A 19,654-nucleotide genomic window follows, 5' to 3' on the forward strand; every position below is an offset into this window, starting at 1 on the left:
CATGGTGTCCACCTGCCTCCTCACCTGCCAGACTGTTCACCTGAATCACCTGGCTACACTCAGGGCCCTGCCCATGGGTGTGAACATGAGGCAGAATTTAAAAAAACAAAACGAAAAAAAACTGTTGCTCCCTACAAATTACACAATCATTATTAGCTATATTTTAATCCTACACAAATAAAACAAATTAAATATAACAATACAATTTTTGTGTTTATGCCTATAAAGCAGCTATGTTTAATTTGAGCAAATAAATTGTGAGTACTGGTGACTGCTGAACATCTCTCATACTCATTGCATCTTTATGTTTAGTGTTTGTTCATTGAAAGATTGCTACTGTGAAAAAAACTCCCACTGTCACTAATGTCTTGGCACACACAGATACACACTTTTGGGTAGACGTTGGGGAAATTCCCAGTAACCTGCATGAGTAAAGGTGATTTGCGTATGCTCACTAATCTAGGGGGTTTGGCTGTAACTGTAAACCTACTACACCTGGACACACACACACACACACACACACACACACACAGACATGCAGACAGCCCCTTACTCATCAGTAACTGATGGCCACGCTGATAAGCCTAGTTATTTGCTTCAAGACCTCGCACACTAATGGTCATTAAGTGGTTGAATGTGTGTTTGCGTGTGTGTGTGCGTGTGTGTGCGTGTGTGTATACATATGCATTCATAAGCCAGTTTTACAATTCACCTGCTATTCTTTGACCGTTAAACATCAAGTGACTCAGACGTAGTGCAGTTAGCTGATTAAATCGCTCGTGCTCACTGGTATGTGCACGCATGGACACCGTTACAAATGCACAGCAACGAAAGAAACACGGAAATATATGAAAACTCATGTCAACAGCAGCAAAATGACAGTCAATTTCTTCCAAGAAATTAGGACGGTGCAGTAGATTATGTACAGCAGATAAATCTAATGATCGTTAACCCGCCTTTTTGAGATAAGAAAAAAGAGTAATCTAATAACTTTGTTTGGCCTCGAACACTTCTTGAAACGATTCCCTGATTTACATTAAAGCACGACTCGCCTGGCTGTAAATTCTTGAGCACATTGATGGATTGCCAAATCGTATTTAGTTTTCCCGCTCCTGTTTCCTGTAATACATTTCTTCGGGCAGGTCCAAATACACAAATTGTAACACCTACATTTTCTAGTAAAGCAATAATTCTTAGATTTCGCCCACCTGTGCATGTGTGTGTGTGTGTGCATGTGTGTGTGTGTCCGTGTGTTACTGAGTGCAAGGGTCCAATGTCTCTCTGGCCTTATCGCCTTGCCTGAATTCTCCAGGTGCAGACTGCCCTTTAAGAACCCTAACCGTCAGCTATAACACTGAATGCTGAGGGTTTTTCCAAACACATTTATCAAATCCTTTTGTGAAGCTCTTGTGGGTATTTTGACAAAGAATCACTCCTACAACTGCACTTTCAGCTACAACTATTTCTAACTTTAAACATTTCATTGGACACTTTTGCACAACTGTTCTTGCAGATAGCAGTGATGTCTTTAATAATCATGCTAATTAGGAGTGGTACTACTGTGGATACTGACACGTCTTTAACACTCTGCCTCTGACTTTTACTGCAACCTCTGCAGTCGTCACTTTCATTTCATTTGTGCAATGTTATGGATGTAGACAGGGTAAAACAAATCTGACCTGGTGATTGCTCTTATCTGCTCTTTGTGCCAAGAGCTACAACAGAACACTTTCAAATCTGTACAGCTGACTTTTCCTTTTCTTTCCTTCATTCGTTTTTGGCATCAAAATTACTTGGTTTGTTTTCAGAAAGAGAGAATGTCTCTGAGTGAAATATAGACTTTCAGATGTTGACCACATGTTGCAAGGCAAGCTCCTCGAATCTGCAAGCTGTTTTTTTGTTTTTGGTTATTGCTGTAATTTAAAATTTTGAATGAAGACATGGGGGTTTTTTTGTATAAAAATTATGCAACATCTGTCAAAAATTAGGCAGCTTGTTTTCCTCTCAACTCAATTATTTGAGTGCCTGAAAACCTGCATTTCTGACTTTAATTGACTGAAACTCTAAGCATTTATCTCAGGGTGCAGTTGCCAAACACATGAAACATGGAAAAATAAAAGTATCACAGGTATACTCTCATCAATCATTTGGTTGATTGTTGAGAGCACAACTGAGTAAAACTGAATCAGTGTACGTCCCATGTTGCTCCTGAGATGAACTTTGACCTTATTAAAAATACAGTTGCCTGGTTATTTTATCCTTTTAGCAAATTATGTGAAAGTCTGTTTTAATTAGAACATGAATTCTTACATATAATGGAAAACATTTTTTTATAGATAGATAGATAGATAGATAGATAGATAGATAGATAGATAGATAGATAGATAGATAGATAGATAGATAGATAGATAGATATTAGTTCCCTACTACAATCCCTACTATGGTGTTTGTGTGACTGAGACCTCCTGAAACTGAAGGTTCATAAAAAAGAATTATGATATTACAATACAGGTCATGGACGTGGTGTGGGATAGGCCTTTTATCTGTAAGCAAATATCCCTCATATATCCTTCTTCATTATAAAGACTACAGCCTACTCTGTCATTTCTTTTTTACTCATGGTTGTACTTTAATTTGACTGGAATATACTGTCAGCAGTTTAAAAAAATTGGGATCACATGCGTTAGGTACGGGAAATACTGCTGATCTTTCAAAGAAGATATGGCTCCCCCTTGCCAGACAGGTTTTTCTGGACTGATTCTCTATTAATTTAAAACACACACGTGTCCCTGCTGCAACACACTAAACACAATCAAATTAATAGGTCATTAGCTAGACTATAGAACTTGACTGCATGCTGAGGTGGCGACCCCTAACAATACTCAAGTAAAGTTAAATAAATGTAAGTAAATGTAAGTGTTTGGAAAAATGTACTTCTAAAAGTACTTTTATTGAATATTTATGTTTATGTTCATTCACTCATGAGCTGCTGTAACATGAATCAAATGGCTGAAATGCCACCTCAGCAAGCAGTCAAGTTCTATAGAGTCTTGCTAATGAATATTTTATTCAGGTGTTTGCAGCAGGCACACATGTAAAAGTTTCAGGACACCGGCCCCCGAGGACTGTTTGACACCCCTGGTATTGGACCATCACTCTGGATTTAAGCAGCAGAACTAACTAACTGACTGCAGATATCTTTAGTTAATGACTTTACTGACTCTGAAATCCAATCAAGTGTTTGCTCATTCACTATGACATAATGACCCTCAATCACCCATGATCCCTGTGTACCCTAATCATTTACAGTGAATGTGCCTGTGGTAATATTTCAGTGTCCTGAACATGTACACAGATCTATGACAAGCTATAAAGTTATTGTCCAGATTCCCGGTGTTTTTATCATGCTGTGATACCCACTGCTTCTACGGCTTCATATGCACCATATATCATTCATCCAAGCAGGCAACAGGCTAGTGCTGAATTTGTTTTGACAGTGCTTATCATGCCAAAAGTACCTGAGTCAGTGGCCTTTGATAAAATAGTTTGCTATTTTGCTTCATGCTTTTTTTGGAGGTAGATGCTTATCATGTCCCAGCATGCCTTGCAGAACTACACTGTTAAAAAGTTCATCAGTTTAACATTTGGTGAACATAAAGAATCCCCGACACTCCTGTTTACTCCCCACTAGAAAAAGAGTTTCGTGTCCTACTGGACTGTTTGCGGGACCTCAAATGAACACAGGTTAAACACACACAAACACACAAAATAGCATTGGAATAAAGGCATTATCTGCTTTAACATTATCTACTCTTAACTTGGTTTGTTTGACCACTGAGACTGTTGTAGCAAACCAGACAATGCCTTAATGTTCATTAGATTGTGCTCTAATACCCCTGTGCACACAGCAGACTCTAAGTTAACAGGTTTGTTGTCACAGATCAAAAAAAAGAGGTTTGGGGAAATCCCTCTTCTATATACATCGTGCGAAAGAAAGCACATGTTGCGCTACAACACATGTTGTGTCCAGGAATCTACGCCTGAAATTTAAAAAAAACACACACACAACAAAAACAGCACAAAAAAAGGAACCAGCCACAATGCAGCACACATCAAAAGCGACCTATGAATGACGCTATGTTATTTTAACCTGCGGGGTGATGTAATGCCTGCTGCAATGGTTTATGAAGAACAATGTCATTTTATTATAGGAGCATTCATGATCACTGGGATAACAGAGAATTTCAGATTACAGTTACAACTTTGCGGTTAAGTGAAACCAGTGGATTATCTGTGAGACAGATGAGTTGTACGGCAGAAGTGAAACATTTTACTTTTACAGCACTATTTTACCTTAACTGCATTACTCTCCTAAGGATGTAAGGATGTTTTTTAAGTGTTTTAAGAATTTTTTTTGTCTTTTTAACGCCAACATCAAAGCATTGATAATTAAAATCTGGTATTTAGGCAGACAATGAAAGGCATTATATTCTGAAGGATTTTTTTTCCTAGTTAGGATTTTTTTTAGTTCTAGATGGACCTTGCACAGAGAACATGCCTTCTCTCTTCTCTCAGTTGATTTTATGCAAATGCACCGTGTTAACAGAACGAATGCTGTCAGAGTGTTTCTGCACTTTGCCCTCCTCATCTTACAGTCATTCACATCATTCAGCATCATGTTTGATCAGGTGCACAATAAATACAAAACATCTGCAAATAAGTTTTAATGTGAGTTATAGTTTCTGAAATTAGGGTACAGTACAAATGTCTAAATATTCTTAGATATACTTACATCTACATATTATTGTGCTCTACAGAATCTGTTTTTCTCCAACAAATATAATGTGTAACATACCCATCACTCACCATATTTATCATATATATATATATATATATATATATATATATATATATATCATATCATATTCTATCATATTTTTCAGCCTACCCATATGAGTTTCATGTTTGACATAACAGAAATGTAAAATCAAAATAATATAGCCACATTATTATCCTCCGTGGCACCTCCTCTGTGCCAAATGAAATGATAAGAAACCACAGACACACCACAGGCTTTGACTCCAGGGAGCCCTTAAAATGTGAAACACTGACAATCTACAAAAAAAGGATAAACTTTATTGCTGTCATTTAAATGTCTGTACATCTGAAAACGATTATAAAAACAGTGACCTTCAGTAGCACTTCGGATAATACTAACGTAAAAATTACATTGTATTAAGAGACAATAGATAGGCAAACTAAACCACTCCCTGACAGCCCTCACTGGCCAATGAGAGGGCGAAGGAGGGCATGTGTGCATAGAGTATAAGAGAGGTGACATCCAGGTGGAACATCACACAGGTGAGCATTCACATTCTGACATCTCCGCCTCTTAATGCCTGAGGATATTACTTTACTGTACCGCACGCAGGAGTACGCCTTTGACCTAGAAAGGTACATCTATCTTTGCTGTGCTTATTCACTCAAGTCAGGTTATTTTTTGTCTTTTCTTTTCATATGATGGTGTCTGATAAGTTAGAGAAGTGGTCTAGAGTTTGTGTGTGACAGCCTCTTTCACTTCTCAGTTCATGTTTGACAAAGTGTTGACCTTTGGTTCTAGCAACTGATGAGGTCGTCTTCTCTTTCCAGATCGTCCTTTTAGTATGCTGACAGAAATCGAGACGGTGAGTTTGATCATATTTTTTTTTTGACAATTTCTCTATTTTTTGTTGGGCATTGTGTGAACTGCAAAGAAAGGCAAATGTATGTATTTATAACTGGATCTCAGTGACAATTTGGTCTTAAATATTAACGTGTCATCTGTGCATAGACTGAGGGGAAAAGGCTATTTGAAAATAGGTTATTAAAAGCTAAGCCATATGGTACGGTTACCTGAATGTTATCTGTGGCCATGAAAACACAAACACTTGCATAAATTTGCCAGTCAAACCAAAATACACATGCTTGCAGTGTTGTTCCTTGGCTCTTATCCAAAACACAAATCCTTCAGCACAGAGCTAGGATCAAATTAATGTCATTAGTGTCCGATAGTTTTTTTTTTAAGTTTTCCAAATGTGTGCTATTTAAATTAATCATATTATAAGAATGATCTGTGCTCCTTTTTTAGGGGTCTAAACAGACCGAGGCTCATTCAAAATTGATGAATGCCTCCATCAGTGATCTTCAGATAGCAAAATCATTCACTGTGTGATGCATCACAGCACAACAGTGACACACAACAAAACATCAATGGGCTTCATGAGAAAAAAGAAAAAACAAAACAAACTGGGTGTTATGTCTCATAGTAACGCCTCAGGCTATCACTGACAATAGATACAACAAATGCAAATGTTCATTATGTCCTGCCGTGTGTCTGTCAGATGGCTTATGCAACCGAGATCAAGCTAAGTGGAGGCAGGGGGGCCTGGAGTGGAGTGGCTCCTTCCTCCTGCCCCGAGGTTGACCTGGAAGTCATCGAGGAGTACCTACAGGAGCATTCACTGGAGGTCCAGCCTGCACAGACGCCTGCATCACCTCTGCCCTCAATGGGGCAACACATACACTCCCACCAAGGCACCAGAATTATAGGTTAGTGTCATGATGGTAATGATGGTCGGGGTGAACAGATAAGAGAGAGATGCCAGAGTGTCTCTGAGTGTGGAGTATTTGTACATATCACTATATCTCTTGTGTGTTTCTCTATAGAGAATAGTTGGTCAGGTCAGCATGCTTATGAGTGGCACTGTGGCCCTCACAGTGAGGAATACAGACAGCAGCCTGCAGCCTGGCCTAGTCCCCATGACAACCAATGGGTAAGTTCAAGAACCTCAGCTTCCTTGTAAATTTAGCCTTAATTATCTTTTCATACTGTGAGTCATTAATGTGTGACAGGCTTGATCAACTCGCAGTATTAGACTAACATGAGCCATTTCATTGGTGTTATATATGATTTATGAAGATAGTTACACTTTTTTGTCTGTGTGTGTGTGTGTGTGTGTGTGTGTGTGTGTGTGTGTGTGTGTGTGTTCACCACAGGGACACATAGCATATTCCGATGAGGCATCTGGATACATTGACTCAGATTCCCAGTCTAGTAGCTCCCAGTACCAGGATTCGCCGTCACCATCCTCTGACACAGGGAGCAGGAAGGACAGAGATCCCCTGCCTCTTGCACCACTGTCAGGTAGAGTGGCACACACACACACATAAACACACACACACACACATAAACACACACAACAACAACAACAACAATCTTTATTTATAGAGCACATTTAAAAACCAACGGTATGCCAAAGTGCTTAACATAAAACAAGGAAATAACACAAGTATAAATAGAACCACATTTGAACATGTGTGTAAGTACTAAAACTCTCAACAGCCTACAAATATCAAACTTCTCCCACACAGCATTCTGTTTTCATGCACGCACAAATGAGACAGTGTTACCTCATATTTGTATTTACATCCCTTTTTTCCTCCTAAGGAAAGAGGAAGGAGCGGCTGTTCCAGTTCCTGTTTGAGATGCTTCAGACGCCATCGATGCGTAGCTGCATCTGGTGGGTCCAGTCCTCCTCTGGCACATTTCAGTTCTCTTCCCAAAACAAGGAGAGCCTGGCCCAGCTGTGGGGTCGGCGAAAGGGGAATCGCAAGCCCATGACGTACCAGAAGATGGCACGGGCTCTAAGGAACTACTCTCGCACAGGCGAGATTCACAAAGTTAAACGGAAGCTCACCTACCGCTTTGATGAGAAGACGCTAAAATGTCTACAGGGAGACTCAAATACAATGTAGAAACAATGACTGAGAATCTATATTAGCATAGAAATAGAATAAGGACAAAGGATGTCAAGGGAAGTCCCATGAATCTCTTGTCTGCTTATTATAGTTCTGTGGCATTTTTGAATAACAAATGAATACTGAGTATTTGAAAGCCAGAAACGGATACACCGTAGCTCAGAGTCAGTTATACATACAGACCCACATTGTATTCAGTGTGAGGGGATGAACTGGAAACGCAAACTTCAGGTACAGGCTAGGTGGGAGAGGTAATCTGGCTTTTATCATGTAAATCGAAAAGGTTATTGTATAACATCTACTTTATAAGTAGAACTTAAATCCTTTAAAGAAAAGTAGCAAATTTCTCTTCTTTGTGTGTGATTCTGTATCGCAGATATTTAGCAGATACAGTATACAATCATCTTCTTCATTTTGGTTAAGAAAACATGATCTGTTTGTGTCAAAAATGTCTCTTTTTTTTAATGATAAAATAAATCTACACATATTTTCAGAACATCTGACTATATGCTTGTCTGTGTCTGTCTAAAATGATAAAGATAACCTGCGCAGCGCATGTGGCTCAAATAAACACAGATGTGCTTTCAAACTGAAGCAAACACAGATATGGACAGACAGACCTGCACCCACAGCCAAAATTGTATGCAAAGTGAGCATGCAGTGAAAAACCGCCACTAAAAACAGACGTGTTAATCAGTAACATCTAAAAAGTCCCCCATGCACACACAGAAGACAGCACACACAGACACACACCCTAAGCTTGGATGAGAGGTAGAGTAGTACTTTTTTTTTCTATAAAGCTGCCAAACTGAATTTCAGTCCCAAGTTAAATAAACAATAGTACAATATGTATATCATTCTAAAAGCCCACCCCACATAGGTCATCAAACTTGATTTTATAGAACACACTCACAGGTTTTGTTCCAGTAGTTTCTTCCTGCCACATTAGCAATGTCAAGTAGTAAAAGTGACTAATTTAGTGTATTCATGTATTGTATTTATGTATGATTTTGAAGTATCTGTTTCGATTCTTCCATTCCAAAAGAAAGGCAGAAAAGAAATTCTACCTTTTCCTGAAATCCATGTTTCCTTTGCTGTGGTTACCAAGTACCTTGTGGCTTAAAATGTAACATTCAAAATTGAGCTCATAGATGATGAACTCTTGTAGATCATTCTCTCCACTAGTAAAGACTAGTGATTTTTAGCCTTAAGCTGTAAGGCATCAAAAAAGGCTCAGAGTAAAATGCAACTGTAATAACAATTCAGTTAGGTAATAAATATAACCATTATATGCCATTAAAAACCTTTGGCTTCATAACATTGTGGATGGGACTTTTATTTGCATGAAAGCTTTTGCTTTTGATTCATTCGATACACTACGTTTTGCTCATGATACATCTCTACTTGGACTGAGAAGTAACTGAGAACTTTTAAATGTCGTCTTGCTGCAATTCCAACTTTTTTTTCACCCCTTACAGCACGAAACACACCCCTTGGGTGGAAAAACCCACATTTACATTATTCGGAATGGGGAAAGGCTCTTCACTTACTGATGAAATACAGATGGTGTCTCCATGGAGTGCATGCCTGTTGTTTGTGCACGTATAAGCGCATGCATGTTCGCATATAAAAAGTGTCAGCTCAGTGCCTTTTTTGCTAAATTGAAGCCAAAAGGAACAACAGATTTTCTTAGCAACAAACCATCAACTGCGTTGGATGTTACTCAGCTGCCTTCAAGGAAATTTGTTCTGTCATTCATAACAGCTTCTGGTTGCCTTGCTCTAATGGCTGAATGGAGCTGGGTGGCCTACACAGTACTAGAAGTGCTTATTGCTGCAGCATGTTGCTTTGGTAATGTGTTGGTGATGTGTGCTGTGTATTTCGGTATCCGGGATTCCCTTCGGGAACCAACATTCTGCTTCCTCGTGTCATTGGCAGTGGCTGACTTCCTTGTGGGTGTGGCCGCTGTGCCCCTTGCAGTATTATTGGATGGCTGGGTGAGTCTAATCCCTGAGTTGTGCCTGCTTCTCAGCTGTGTTGTGCTGGTGTTGACGCAGGCATCTGTGCTGTCACTGCTAGCAATTGCTGTGGACCGATACCTGCGGTTGCACACACCACTCAGGTGAGGTCGGAACTCTGGGTCACTTGTTTTGTAAGTGAACACTGTGTGATATTTTCAGTTTTTCCTTTTTATTGTGTTTTATCCCTTTCTTTCAGATACAAAGCCTTGGCCACACAAAGGCACACATGGATCGGCGTGTCTGTTTGCTGGATACTTTCATGTCTCCTTGGCTTCACGCCTCTATTTGGCTGGCACAATTACTCCTCCCCAGCATCTGATTCTACCAACACATCTTCCACTTCTTTCATCCATCCGCCATGCACTTTCCTCTCTGTTATCTCCCTCCCTTTCATGGTCTACTTCAACTTCCTCGGATGTGTAATGGCACCCCTGCTGGTCATGACCCTCCTCTACACTCGAATCTTTTGGAGCCTACAGGGACGTCTAAAGGACAGCTGCCCTCAGACCCAGGCCTCTCTGCTCAGGGAGAAGAGGCTGGCCTGCTCCCTGGCTCTCGTTCTCATCTTGTTTGCTGGCTGCTGGATTCCTCTCCACCTGATGAACTGTCTGCTGTTGTTTCAAGGCCCTCAGGCTGTCACACAGGGAACGCTCTATACAGGCAGGTGACAGTACTTTTTCTAGCCCTTATGCAGTTTGCAGCTGGTTGTTAAATATTTGAGAGCATGTGACTCATTAACACCACACTTGCTGTGAAATGTAACACTAGCCAATCCAAATTTTGCAGGTATTCTCCTGTCTCATGCCAACTCAGCAGTCAACCCTGTGATCTATGCCTATCGCATTCCAAAGATCCAGCAGGCCTACAGTCAATTATGGAGGCGCTTCCTTGCATGGTTAAACTGTTGCCATCGGAAAAAAGCAGGTGCGCAGATCATTAACATGCAGCTAAACCATTAACATACACATCTGGATAAAGATGGAACACCAGTCTCCAATAAGGGGCCTTTTGGTCACTGAGTTCAAAGGACTTTGTAAGAAAGTTTCTGTCTACTCATAGAAACTGTGTTCAACCATCATTTAAAGCTTTATCAAAGCTAATCACATAGACTGGGGAAAGTAAATTCTAGTTACGGATATTTGTGTGGAAACTTTATTCTACAAGTAGCAATTTCCTGTGTCTCCACTAGAGGGCAGCATACACTAACAAACGGTACAGCTCCTGTTCGATGACAATCACAACTGCAGTGTGTGACAAATAATTTCAAGTTGCCATTCACTGATTTTTGGACCACTTATTTAACACAAACGTGACTTTATTAAAATGTACATATTTTAAAAGCACATAAGTTAACATTTTCAGTCAATTCAACACTACTCGTGTAAGTCCTGCGTGTCTTCCTCCTCCTTTTTTATTATATCTGGCAATAAAATTCATACTTGAGCCATGAGCATATGTTCCTCAGTGTGCAGTGAGCTCCTCAGGGAAGGCAATAGACTGTATAGTTATCACCTGAGCAGGGTGCAGTCCCACCCACCAAACTATACAACCTACTACCTCACCCTGTCAGAGCCCAAGTCAAACACACCCCAGGTTCGCCTTTCGAAAAATGTTGGACCTATTTACCTGCTCGACGTGAAAACAAGAATAAGACTGCTGAAAGCTCATATTTTTGCTTGGAGATGGCAGTCGGCGAGTGGCTGACTCGGCTGTCTCTTGGGAAAGACAGTAGATTGTATAGTTATTTAAAAAAGAGGTTACAAAACCCCACAACTATTCAATCTACTACCTCAGCTCCAAGGACAGCATCCACGTTGCTTCAACATCGAAGATCCACAAAGGTATCCTTCCTGCAATGGCACAAAGAAAAAAAGCGCTCAATAATATTAACTAACTTGTAACTGAAATGCATCTGGTTATTAAAGTATTATTCTCGTGTACTTTTAAAAGTTAAATTTTTCACAATATCTTCTTGAGTGACATCTTGAAATTCAACCTCTGCAAAAAGGAGCCTAGTTGCATTTTCGCTTTTATTCTCCGTGTCTGTTTTATTTTGGTTTAAAATAGGTATGGCTCAAAGTCACGAGTGAAAGTGCTCATGCCTCATGCCAACAAGTCTTCAACTGCCAAGATTTGGAGAAACATTTATCACTTCTAAACAAAAGAAGACCCTCGCAGATTTCCCGAATTTGCACATCCTCGCCGATCGACCCTGTTTTTTCTAACGTCTTTAAGAAACACGTTCCATTGAAATAAATCAGAGACAAATAATTTTAACGGTAAGTGGATGACGGAAAGTGAGAGCACTAATGTGTGAAAGCCCAACAAACAACTCACTGGCTTCCTGAGACTCTGGCATGTGATCGAAAGAGAAAAAAAAGAGCTGCTCGATTCTGTGCCAGGAATCCTTTTCCGTTTTCGCCAAAAACTGAGCTCATTCCAGCGGGCTATCCCTGTGTAGGCTGGCTGCTGCTTCTCAGACGGAGGTACACACACAGATGCCTGCAAATATGGCTTCCACCAGCTGCCTCTCATTGAATACAAAGCTGGGATTCTGCCCCCCAAAACACAACAACAAAACACAAAATGGCGTCTTGCACATCGGCCATTTTAGGTCTGCTTTAAAACACTGTAAGGGTCTACCTTTTAGGTTTTTCGTGAGCTTGCTGCATCGTGATGAAGAAAGCACAGCTGTTCTATCGGGAGTGATGGAGAGTCAGTCCTGTGCCAAGCACTAAGGCGAAGCCAAAAGAGCCAGACGACACACTCTATCACGGGTACTGAGCGAGAGGGAAACTCTAACTTTACTTATCAGACAGCTGGACGTTTCACAGAGAAAAAGGCATGATCGCATACAGCATGTCCCTGTCCGTGTAATGTTTCAGTAGCACCCTCACCAAGCGGGCAGACAGGCATTTTTTTTTTTTTGCTCCGTTAAAGTTTTATTCATTTGGGAAGTCGTTGCTTCTCCTTCAGCCATTAACAGTTAAACTATTGCTAAACATGAGATAAAGATTAGCTTCGTGCACATCAGGTTGACATGGCAGTAACTGCGGGGTTAATGAGTGGCAGACAAATGCCAGACCTGGGCCTCAGACTAACAGAGATGAGGTTAGAAGGTACACCGCCTGCATAAATTAGCATACAGCCACAACCCCTGAGACTTGGTCCAGACCAGCCTATAGTTAGCATGCAGTAGACCCTGCTAGACTGACTACAGAAGACCAGACAGACAGAATGGGGTGGGGGTGCGCTGGCATGACGCCCAACTCTGTCACCATGCCAGTGACAGATCTATGAGCTCTGTTTAGTCGCCAAGAAACGTCCCCTGACTGCAGCCGTGTTCGGAGGACAAGGCGAACAGACTAATACTGATACGACACAGTGTGTACTCGGAGAAATGGGTCAAGTTAATGAAGATTTAACAAGACGTCTGAGTATAAAAAAAAATGTACACAATAAATGCTTGTGGGGAGTTCTGTGCTTTCTGGGTTAATTGCGCAAAACTGGAGTCCCGTTCCCTCGACTGTTTTGGAAACACTGAGGCCGAACTCGGTCAGTCATGTGCAGGCCATTGGGCACTGTCGTCTGTGAGAGCGGATATTTTCTGTGGCGCTTAAAACAGGTACGTATGGCCTGGCTGGGCCCGATAACTTTTTCTTGTCAACAGCTAAAATAAACGCAGCTTTCGTCTGTGGGGCAGCTGGGAGGAACTTGAAGAAATCTGGCCTTCTGAGTTAATCCCATCTGCCTATCAGACAGACTGTGCATCTGTCACAGCAGAATTATGGCTAAATGTTTGTAAATTCACAGTAGCGGTATTCAGTGTAAGCCAAGAAATGTGGGCCTTGTCCACTCGTACCCTCTGATAACACGACTCTGTTATGACCAACCAGGATATGTTTTTCTGGAGGCAATTTCCTGCTGCAGCCTAGTCATCCTTCTCTGGGTGACAGTTACACGTGTATTTTGAGGTTTCCAAAACCCTCTGACAGTTTGAGCTCTTTGACATCACTTTACTCTTTTCTCTATAAAGCCCATAGAATAAAATTTCAACATCAAGTCTTTTTTATACCAGTTTTTTACTAAAACTGGGAGGCCTTTTTAAGACGGTAAAAAAATTATGAAACACTTTGCCGTCATTATGCTTTTAGAAAGAAGGCAAAGTGGACTTTTGTGGACCACAGACTAAAATCAGAATGGATGCCAAAGAGGTTTAATGTTTTAATGGACATATTATTGACCACGGCATGCCATGCCCATTAATTTTGTCCTTTCTTCTTTCTTTCTAAACATGCCAGTGTCGAACAAAGACCAAATGCCATTAAAATGGCTAGCAAAGTGAACTATCAGTTTTATACAGGTTTTACAAACTTCCAACGTCTCCATATTAAAACGAACAAAAACCCATGTGAAAAAAAGGATTAAAAATATAATGGAAACCAGCCTTAGCTCCTTCTCCTCCACTGACGGGAGGCTTCAGAATTTGTCCCCCACCGGGCGATTTATTCCTTGTCCGATGCAAACAACGTAAACACGCGGATTAATTATCAAATCTCACAACACTCGCAGCGTGCCCAGTTGCCAACAAAAGTCCTCAAAATTGGAGCAGATTATCGCAGGAAGCAGAGGCAGGAAAATACCTATTGGATTGCCTGGTCCCTTGGTCCACGAGACAGAATGAATGTTTGGCACAGACACAACGGACGGGGCACCAGACGATTGGTACAGGTTCTTGTGTGTTTCTCTCTCTTTTGCTCTCTGAGCTTTGTGCCAAGAATGGACAGTGTCTGTGTGCCAGGCAGAATTTCAATAAGGGGAGTAAGGAGGTGGAGGTGGTGGTGGTGGTTAAAGAGGGGGAGGAGCGGTGGCGTTGATAGAGGAAGTAAGCCACAATAGATGGCACAGTGAAGAATTCCCCGACTGATTCCTTGTCTTACTCACGTCCATTCTCACTGATCCTCTTAAAAGCACCATGGTGACTTTATCACACAAGCTTTTTCATCCTCCCACTCTCTAAGGAATGCTATATTCCTGCATTAAAGGACGAAGGATCGGAGCACTGAGCCTCTACCATCCCACTTGGCATGGTGCCCGCTCTGATGTTCTGTATATCCTCATTAGCTAGGCACAACACACAGAGCTCATGCTCGCATGTATGCAGAGATATGCTGCCATATGCGTGTACTAACACAACCATACACTGGTACAGACAACACAGCACAGTTGCTCAAACTGTGGGCATTAAAGAGCTCAGTTGATCTTGATTAGCTGAATGGTAATTAAATAAAAAGGCTTCTAGTCTTTTGCGATCAGTGTTTTGGTTTTGTGCGGTAGATGGCTGCACAGACAAATGCTGAACTGACATGAGTCAGTCTGAGAGCTAGATAAACATGCTGGACAGTTTGTTTGAGGAAAAGATATATGACCCAGATATGCCAAGAGCATATGGGAGTCACTGTGCTGACTATCGGGTTCCAACAACAATCTGACCCATAGATACACATATAGAAAAGGAGCTATGGCTGACAGGCCAAACAGCCAATCTCCAGACTAGGGACGTCTGGATAGCCCTCCAAGTAGTCGAATGGCTCTCTAAAATCTCTGAATGAAGAAAACCTGAAAGACGAGAAGGTTGCTTTCCTCCTCTCCATCTACTTTCTCTGTCCTCTCCTCTCATCTCCACTTGTCTATGCTTTTGCTAATGTGCTAATGAGATGTGTGGTTACCATGGTTTCAAATGTTTCTGATAGCTCAGAATCCTGGCCTTGCATGTCGCTACACGCCCACATGTTAGAGCATTTACAAATGCCACACGGTGCAGACTATACACAAGCATGCACGTATACAGCATATAATCACAAACACTTGGAAAGGTATGCCCTTTCAAAGCCAGTGCATGTGTGCGTGTGTGCATGTGCATATTTGTGCACATGCACACAAAGAGAATGTGTGCAAAAGTGCAAAGCAGTGTATGTCAGGACGAAACAGCTGCAGCTTCCTGCATGAGAAGAGAAACTTCCTGTTGCTTCGCTCCAAACCGCGGTCGGTCAGCCAAGATATCAACCAATCAGCTATGTCGAGGCTGAATGAAGGAAGTAAGCCTGACTGCCTCTAGGAGAAAAACTCAGAAGCATTATGAGGCAACACGATAAGTTCATCTGAGGATACGAGAGGGGCGGGGAAAGAGCACTCCCACTCCTACCTCTCTTTCTATCTCTGTAACTTTTGATCTCTATATTTTTTCAAGCCCTTTTTCCTCTTAACATTTGTCTTTCTTTAGTACCACATTTTGATATGCAAAAAAAAACAAAAAACAAACAGGATTAAGAACTAAAAAACTTGTTTACATTTGTTTTGTAGCCATTTGCCACTTTATGCAAAAGATAAACATACAGAAAAAAATAGAGACTTGACAGAGTAGCATACCCGCTAATTGTGAGGAGTATGTTGAAAAGGTCTGATCGTGTTCACTGTTTACACGTGGCATGAAGGCGCCATTTTAACACCAACTCATATTTAGATGCAATATGTAGCACTGGCATAAAGTTGTTCAGTTAGGTTCCTAATTACACGTACAGTAAGCAGATATTTCAATGTAACATCTCACCACCTAAATTTGGTTAAACTATCACATCGGCTCTTGGTCAATAAGCATATTCGCTTGTCTAATTCGAGTGTAGTGTTCTGGTCTCTGGCAAACAGCTGTAATCAAAATTACCATTATATACGACGATTTTACATATTGCCTAAATACACACCAGTCACATAAATGCTGCCGCCCATCTTTACATTTCTTCTTCTCCTGCAGCACATCACACTGTTGGTAAAAAACAAAAAAACAACAAAACAAAACCAAATAAAACAAAACATTCGTCTTACTACTGAAAAAAACCCTTTTTCTTTACAGCATCGTCAGTTTCATTTCTGTCCTAATGCTTCCTCTGAAATGTAAAGTGGCATATATATAGATGTCAATGACGCAGTGTTGTAGCAACTACCTTTTGGAAAACAGACACAACTCTAGACTGCACAAGCATAAAACTGGACACACAATTGCACCAGCATAAATGTTTCCGTAAAACTTTTGCCATATATCTGACTTTTCACGGTGGCTAGAAACAATGAAAGTAAATATTGTCCTTATATTACCTATCGCCATGGCCCCTGATGATAAGAGATTTGATCTGTGCCTCACTTGTCCCATAACAGCTCTTCAACACTGGTTAGCGCCTATACTTACACTAACCTGAACGCTACAACCACTCTCAAGCCACACAACCTTCTGAGGTCAGTAAGTAACCAAGAAGGCCTGTCGTCCCTCCTGCCAGTCTCCAAAGAGACACCTGTTCAATACAGAAAACCACAGAAAATACTGCTGACCGCCCTGTCAGAGCCTGATGTCCTGCGGCAACGAGGGGGAGAGGAAGAGGGGTTCAGGTCAAGACAGAAAGAGATACAGACACCAGGGGAAAGAAGATGGCCAGCAGGGAGTCGCAGTGTCCCTGTGAGCTCCAGAAAAGTTTCTCCTGTTATGTACATTGAGCCAAAATGGCGCCGAGGAGAGTGCGGCGTGGCAACCGATAACAACAGACAACGTTTAGGAGAAAGACCACGATGAAGGACAGAGAACAGGGCGAGAGGAACTCGTGGAAGACAGACTGCAGGGAAAAGGTGTCACAGGATTAAAAAAAGGAAAATACCTGAAGCCTGTATGTGAGCGGCGGGCTGGGCCGGAGGACTGAAGGAGAAGAGGGCCGTGATGGCGGGAAGAAGGGAAAAGAGAGGAGTAGAGCACACCCTCTGAGAGCTACACCCCCTTCCCACAATCCCCTCCTACTGGCGTGAGTGCGTCTGTCCGTACACGAGGTGACAGAGGGACGTCTGCTCACACACAGCCACTGTAACACACACGCGAAAAGAAAATACATACACACACAAACGACAATATCAAACACACTCTGCTCAACCAACAGCAAAGAGCTCCAAAACAGACCAGCAATAGACTCGCATTACTGTCAGTGGCGTATAACCAAAACAGAGTCAAACACAAGAAGACGCCAACAACAGAGGAGTTAAAAACACAGACATACACATAATCAATTCACCAGCCTTTGGATCACCCTCTGCTCTGCCCTGTGCTGTGTTTGCTTCGGTCTGCCAGCCCACTTTGGCACCGCTGCCAAGAGGGAAGGAGAGAAAAAGGAGGGGAGGACGGGAGGAGGTGGGGGGTGCAGAGACACAGAAAGAGGAAGGGAGTGACATGCTGTAGCGAGAGAAGGAACAGAAAGAGGAGGAGTCCGAGAAAAGAGTTAAGACTGAGAGTGTGCCACAGAAAGACAAGAAAAAAAAAGTATGAGAAGAAACGTCAACTGTCGTGAGCCGACACGGCGACACAAAACAGTCAGGTATCAGCTAGCAGCGGCACCGAAATGTACATGTTTATTATCCAATATCCAAAGCGCACCTCTATTCACATACCCCACTCATACTATCCTGCAGCAACAGACAGATGGCGAGAGAGACAAGCAGATCCCGACACTTCTGCCATATTGTTCCATCTCACCATGTTCATACAATCAATAGAATAAAAAGAAGCTCAAACTGGCTTGAGATTTCTTATATATGCTGTTGGACTTTTGTTTTTCAAGTTCTCTCACCAGAAAAAGGATTCCTGGCAGACTTCCTGTATTTTTTGACATCTCTGTTCTGCCCGTTTTTCTTTTCGTCTCCCCTCAATTCGTCCTCTCTCCCTCCATCGGGGATAATATCAACCCTCGTGAGAGGGAGGGCTTTGAGAGAGTTCAGCTAAATGAATCAATGAGCAAGGAGGGTGGATACTTTTTTTTCCCCTGCCTTTGGCATCCTTCCCAGGTTTCCCTTTGCTTTCTCACCCGAGCATGATAGTTGAACACCAATGCAGATCTTGGATCAGCGAGCTGTCGCCTCTAGATGACCTCAATCATTAGGAGAGAAAACATAAATCCATCTGTTCATTAATGGCCGACCTTCTCTGTAGCCTGCTTGCGGGCCAATCATTGGCGCTGAAGCGGGTATCCCAAGCCGAGCCAACCAATCAGCACTTACCTCCGAGCTGATGTCATTTTGAAAATACTGAGTGTAACTCTAAAAAAAACCCAGGAACACTCTTTTACCATTCGATTCAAGCTTACCATCAACCAATTACAGACAAAAAGCAAAGCTTGTTTCGAGTGAAACGCCGTCGTTGTCGCAGCTGCTGTAATAATAGCGGCACAGTCCTCTGACTGGCCAAACAGATACCAACACACACATTACCAGAGGCTTCTCTCAGTCTTCAAACACCAACTGCGGACACAAAGCAGACCACAATAGCCCAGCTTCTCTGCTTGAACACCACAAGTCTTTTCTCAAAGACAGGACAATGGACGCACACACACATACACACACGTTCATACTGTACACATGCACGCACACACACACGTGGTGTGAAGAATCCGGTTCTTCCATGGAGGCTCAGATTCAGGCAGCAGGTTGGACAGCCCCTCAACCCTGACGTCACGTCTCCTTTGTTGTTTATGAATTTATTTCTCTCCTCAGCTGAACTCTCTGAACTCAAAGTCCCCACACCCCTCCATTACTTCCCTCCCACCCTGTCCTCAAGCCCTACATTTACCCCCTGCCAACAAAGGCGGGCAAATACAGTATGGCTTTAACAAGGAAGGAGAAAAGAAAAAGAGAGACAGGCAGACACAGAGAAGAGAGACAGAAAGATCGAGAGAAAGGAGCTCAGATGTCTTTCTCACTTTTTCTTTTCCTCCTTTTCTTCTTCGATCGCTCTCCGTTTCTCTTCCTGC

The 19,654-nt window shown here is 41.9% G+C and overlaps 2 protein-coding genes and 1 long non-coding RNA gene across 4 annotated transcripts; 2 read left to right on the forward strand and 1 right to left on the reverse strand.

Annotated features, from left to right (window-relative positions):
* Positions 1-5,365: 5,365 nt before the first annotated feature.
* On the forward strand, positions 5,366-9,112 carry LOC106098461 (transcription factor Spi-B-like). Of its 2 annotated transcripts, XM_019350170.2 has the most exons (6): positions 5,366-5,454; positions 5,650-5,684; positions 6,381-6,588; positions 6,706-6,812; positions 7,036-7,183; positions 7,487-9,112. In XM_019350170.2, the coding sequence occupies exons 2-6, from the start codon at positions 5,664-5,666 to the stop codon at positions 7,792-7,794; spliced, it is 792 nt and encodes a 263-aa protein (XP_019205715.1). In that variant the 5' UTR covers positions 5,366-5,454; positions 5,650-5,663; the 3' UTR covers positions 7,795-9,112. The 2 variants fall into 2 exon arrangements, with proteins under 2 accessions (XP_019205715.1, XP_019205716.1); XM_019350171.2 differs by lacking the exon at positions 5,366-5,454 and having other exon boundaries at positions 5,603-5,684.
* LOC100691101 (adenosine receptor A3) lies at positions 7,839-11,783 on the forward strand. Its single transcript, XM_005478012.4, has 3 exons — positions 7,839-9,919; positions 10,015-10,478; positions 10,605-11,783. The coding sequence occupies exons 1-3, from the start codon at positions 9,372-9,374 to the stop codon at positions 10,775-10,777; spliced, it is 1,185 nt and encodes a 394-aa protein (XP_005478069.1). The 5' UTR covers positions 7,839-9,371; the 3' UTR covers positions 10,778-11,783.
* Positions 11,068-18,456, reverse strand: LOC102080498 (uncharacterized). Its single transcript, XR_270247.4, has 3 exons — positions 17,912-18,456; positions 17,522-17,719; positions 11,068-11,668 (listed from the first exon to the last, which is right to left on the reverse strand). It is a non-coding gene; the product is annotated as an uncharacterized LOC102080498 (long non-coding RNA).
* Positions 18,457-19,654: the final 1,198 nt, after the last annotated feature.

This window comes from Oreochromis niloticus, linkage group LG20 (genome assembly GCF_001858045.2).
Source record: "Oreochromis niloticus isolate F11D_XX linkage group LG20, O_niloticus_UMD_NMBU, whole genome shotgun sequence".
In the NCBI taxonomy this organism is placed as follows: Eukaryota; Metazoa; Chordata; class Actinopteri; order Cichliformes; family Cichlidae; genus Oreochromis; species Oreochromis niloticus.

Bases quoted from the DNA above. Each gene is read 5' to 3' on its own strand.
- LOC106098461 (XM_019350170.2), top strand. From the start codon at position 5,664: ATGCTGACAGAAATCGAGACG. The intron at 5,685-6,380 runs GTGAGTTTGATC...TGTGTCTGTCAG, and splicing joins TGCTGACAGAAATCGAGACG to ATGGCTTATGCAACCGAGAT. The intron at 6,813-7,035 runs GTAAGTTCAAGA...TGTTCACCACAG, and splicing joins GTCCCCATGACAACCAATGG to GGACACATAGCATATTCCGA.
- LOC100691101 (XM_005478012.4), top strand. From the start codon at position 9,372: ATGGAGTGCATGCCTGTTGTTTGTGCACGTATAAGCGCATGCATGTTC. The intron at 9,920-10,014 runs GTGAGGTCGGAA...CCTTTCTTTCAG, and splicing joins CGGTTGCACACACCACTCAG to ATACAAAGCCTTGGCCACAC. The intron at 10,479-10,604 runs GCAGGTGACAGT...CAAATTTTGCAG, and splicing joins ACAGGGAACGCTCTATACAG to GTATTCTCCTGTCTCATGCC.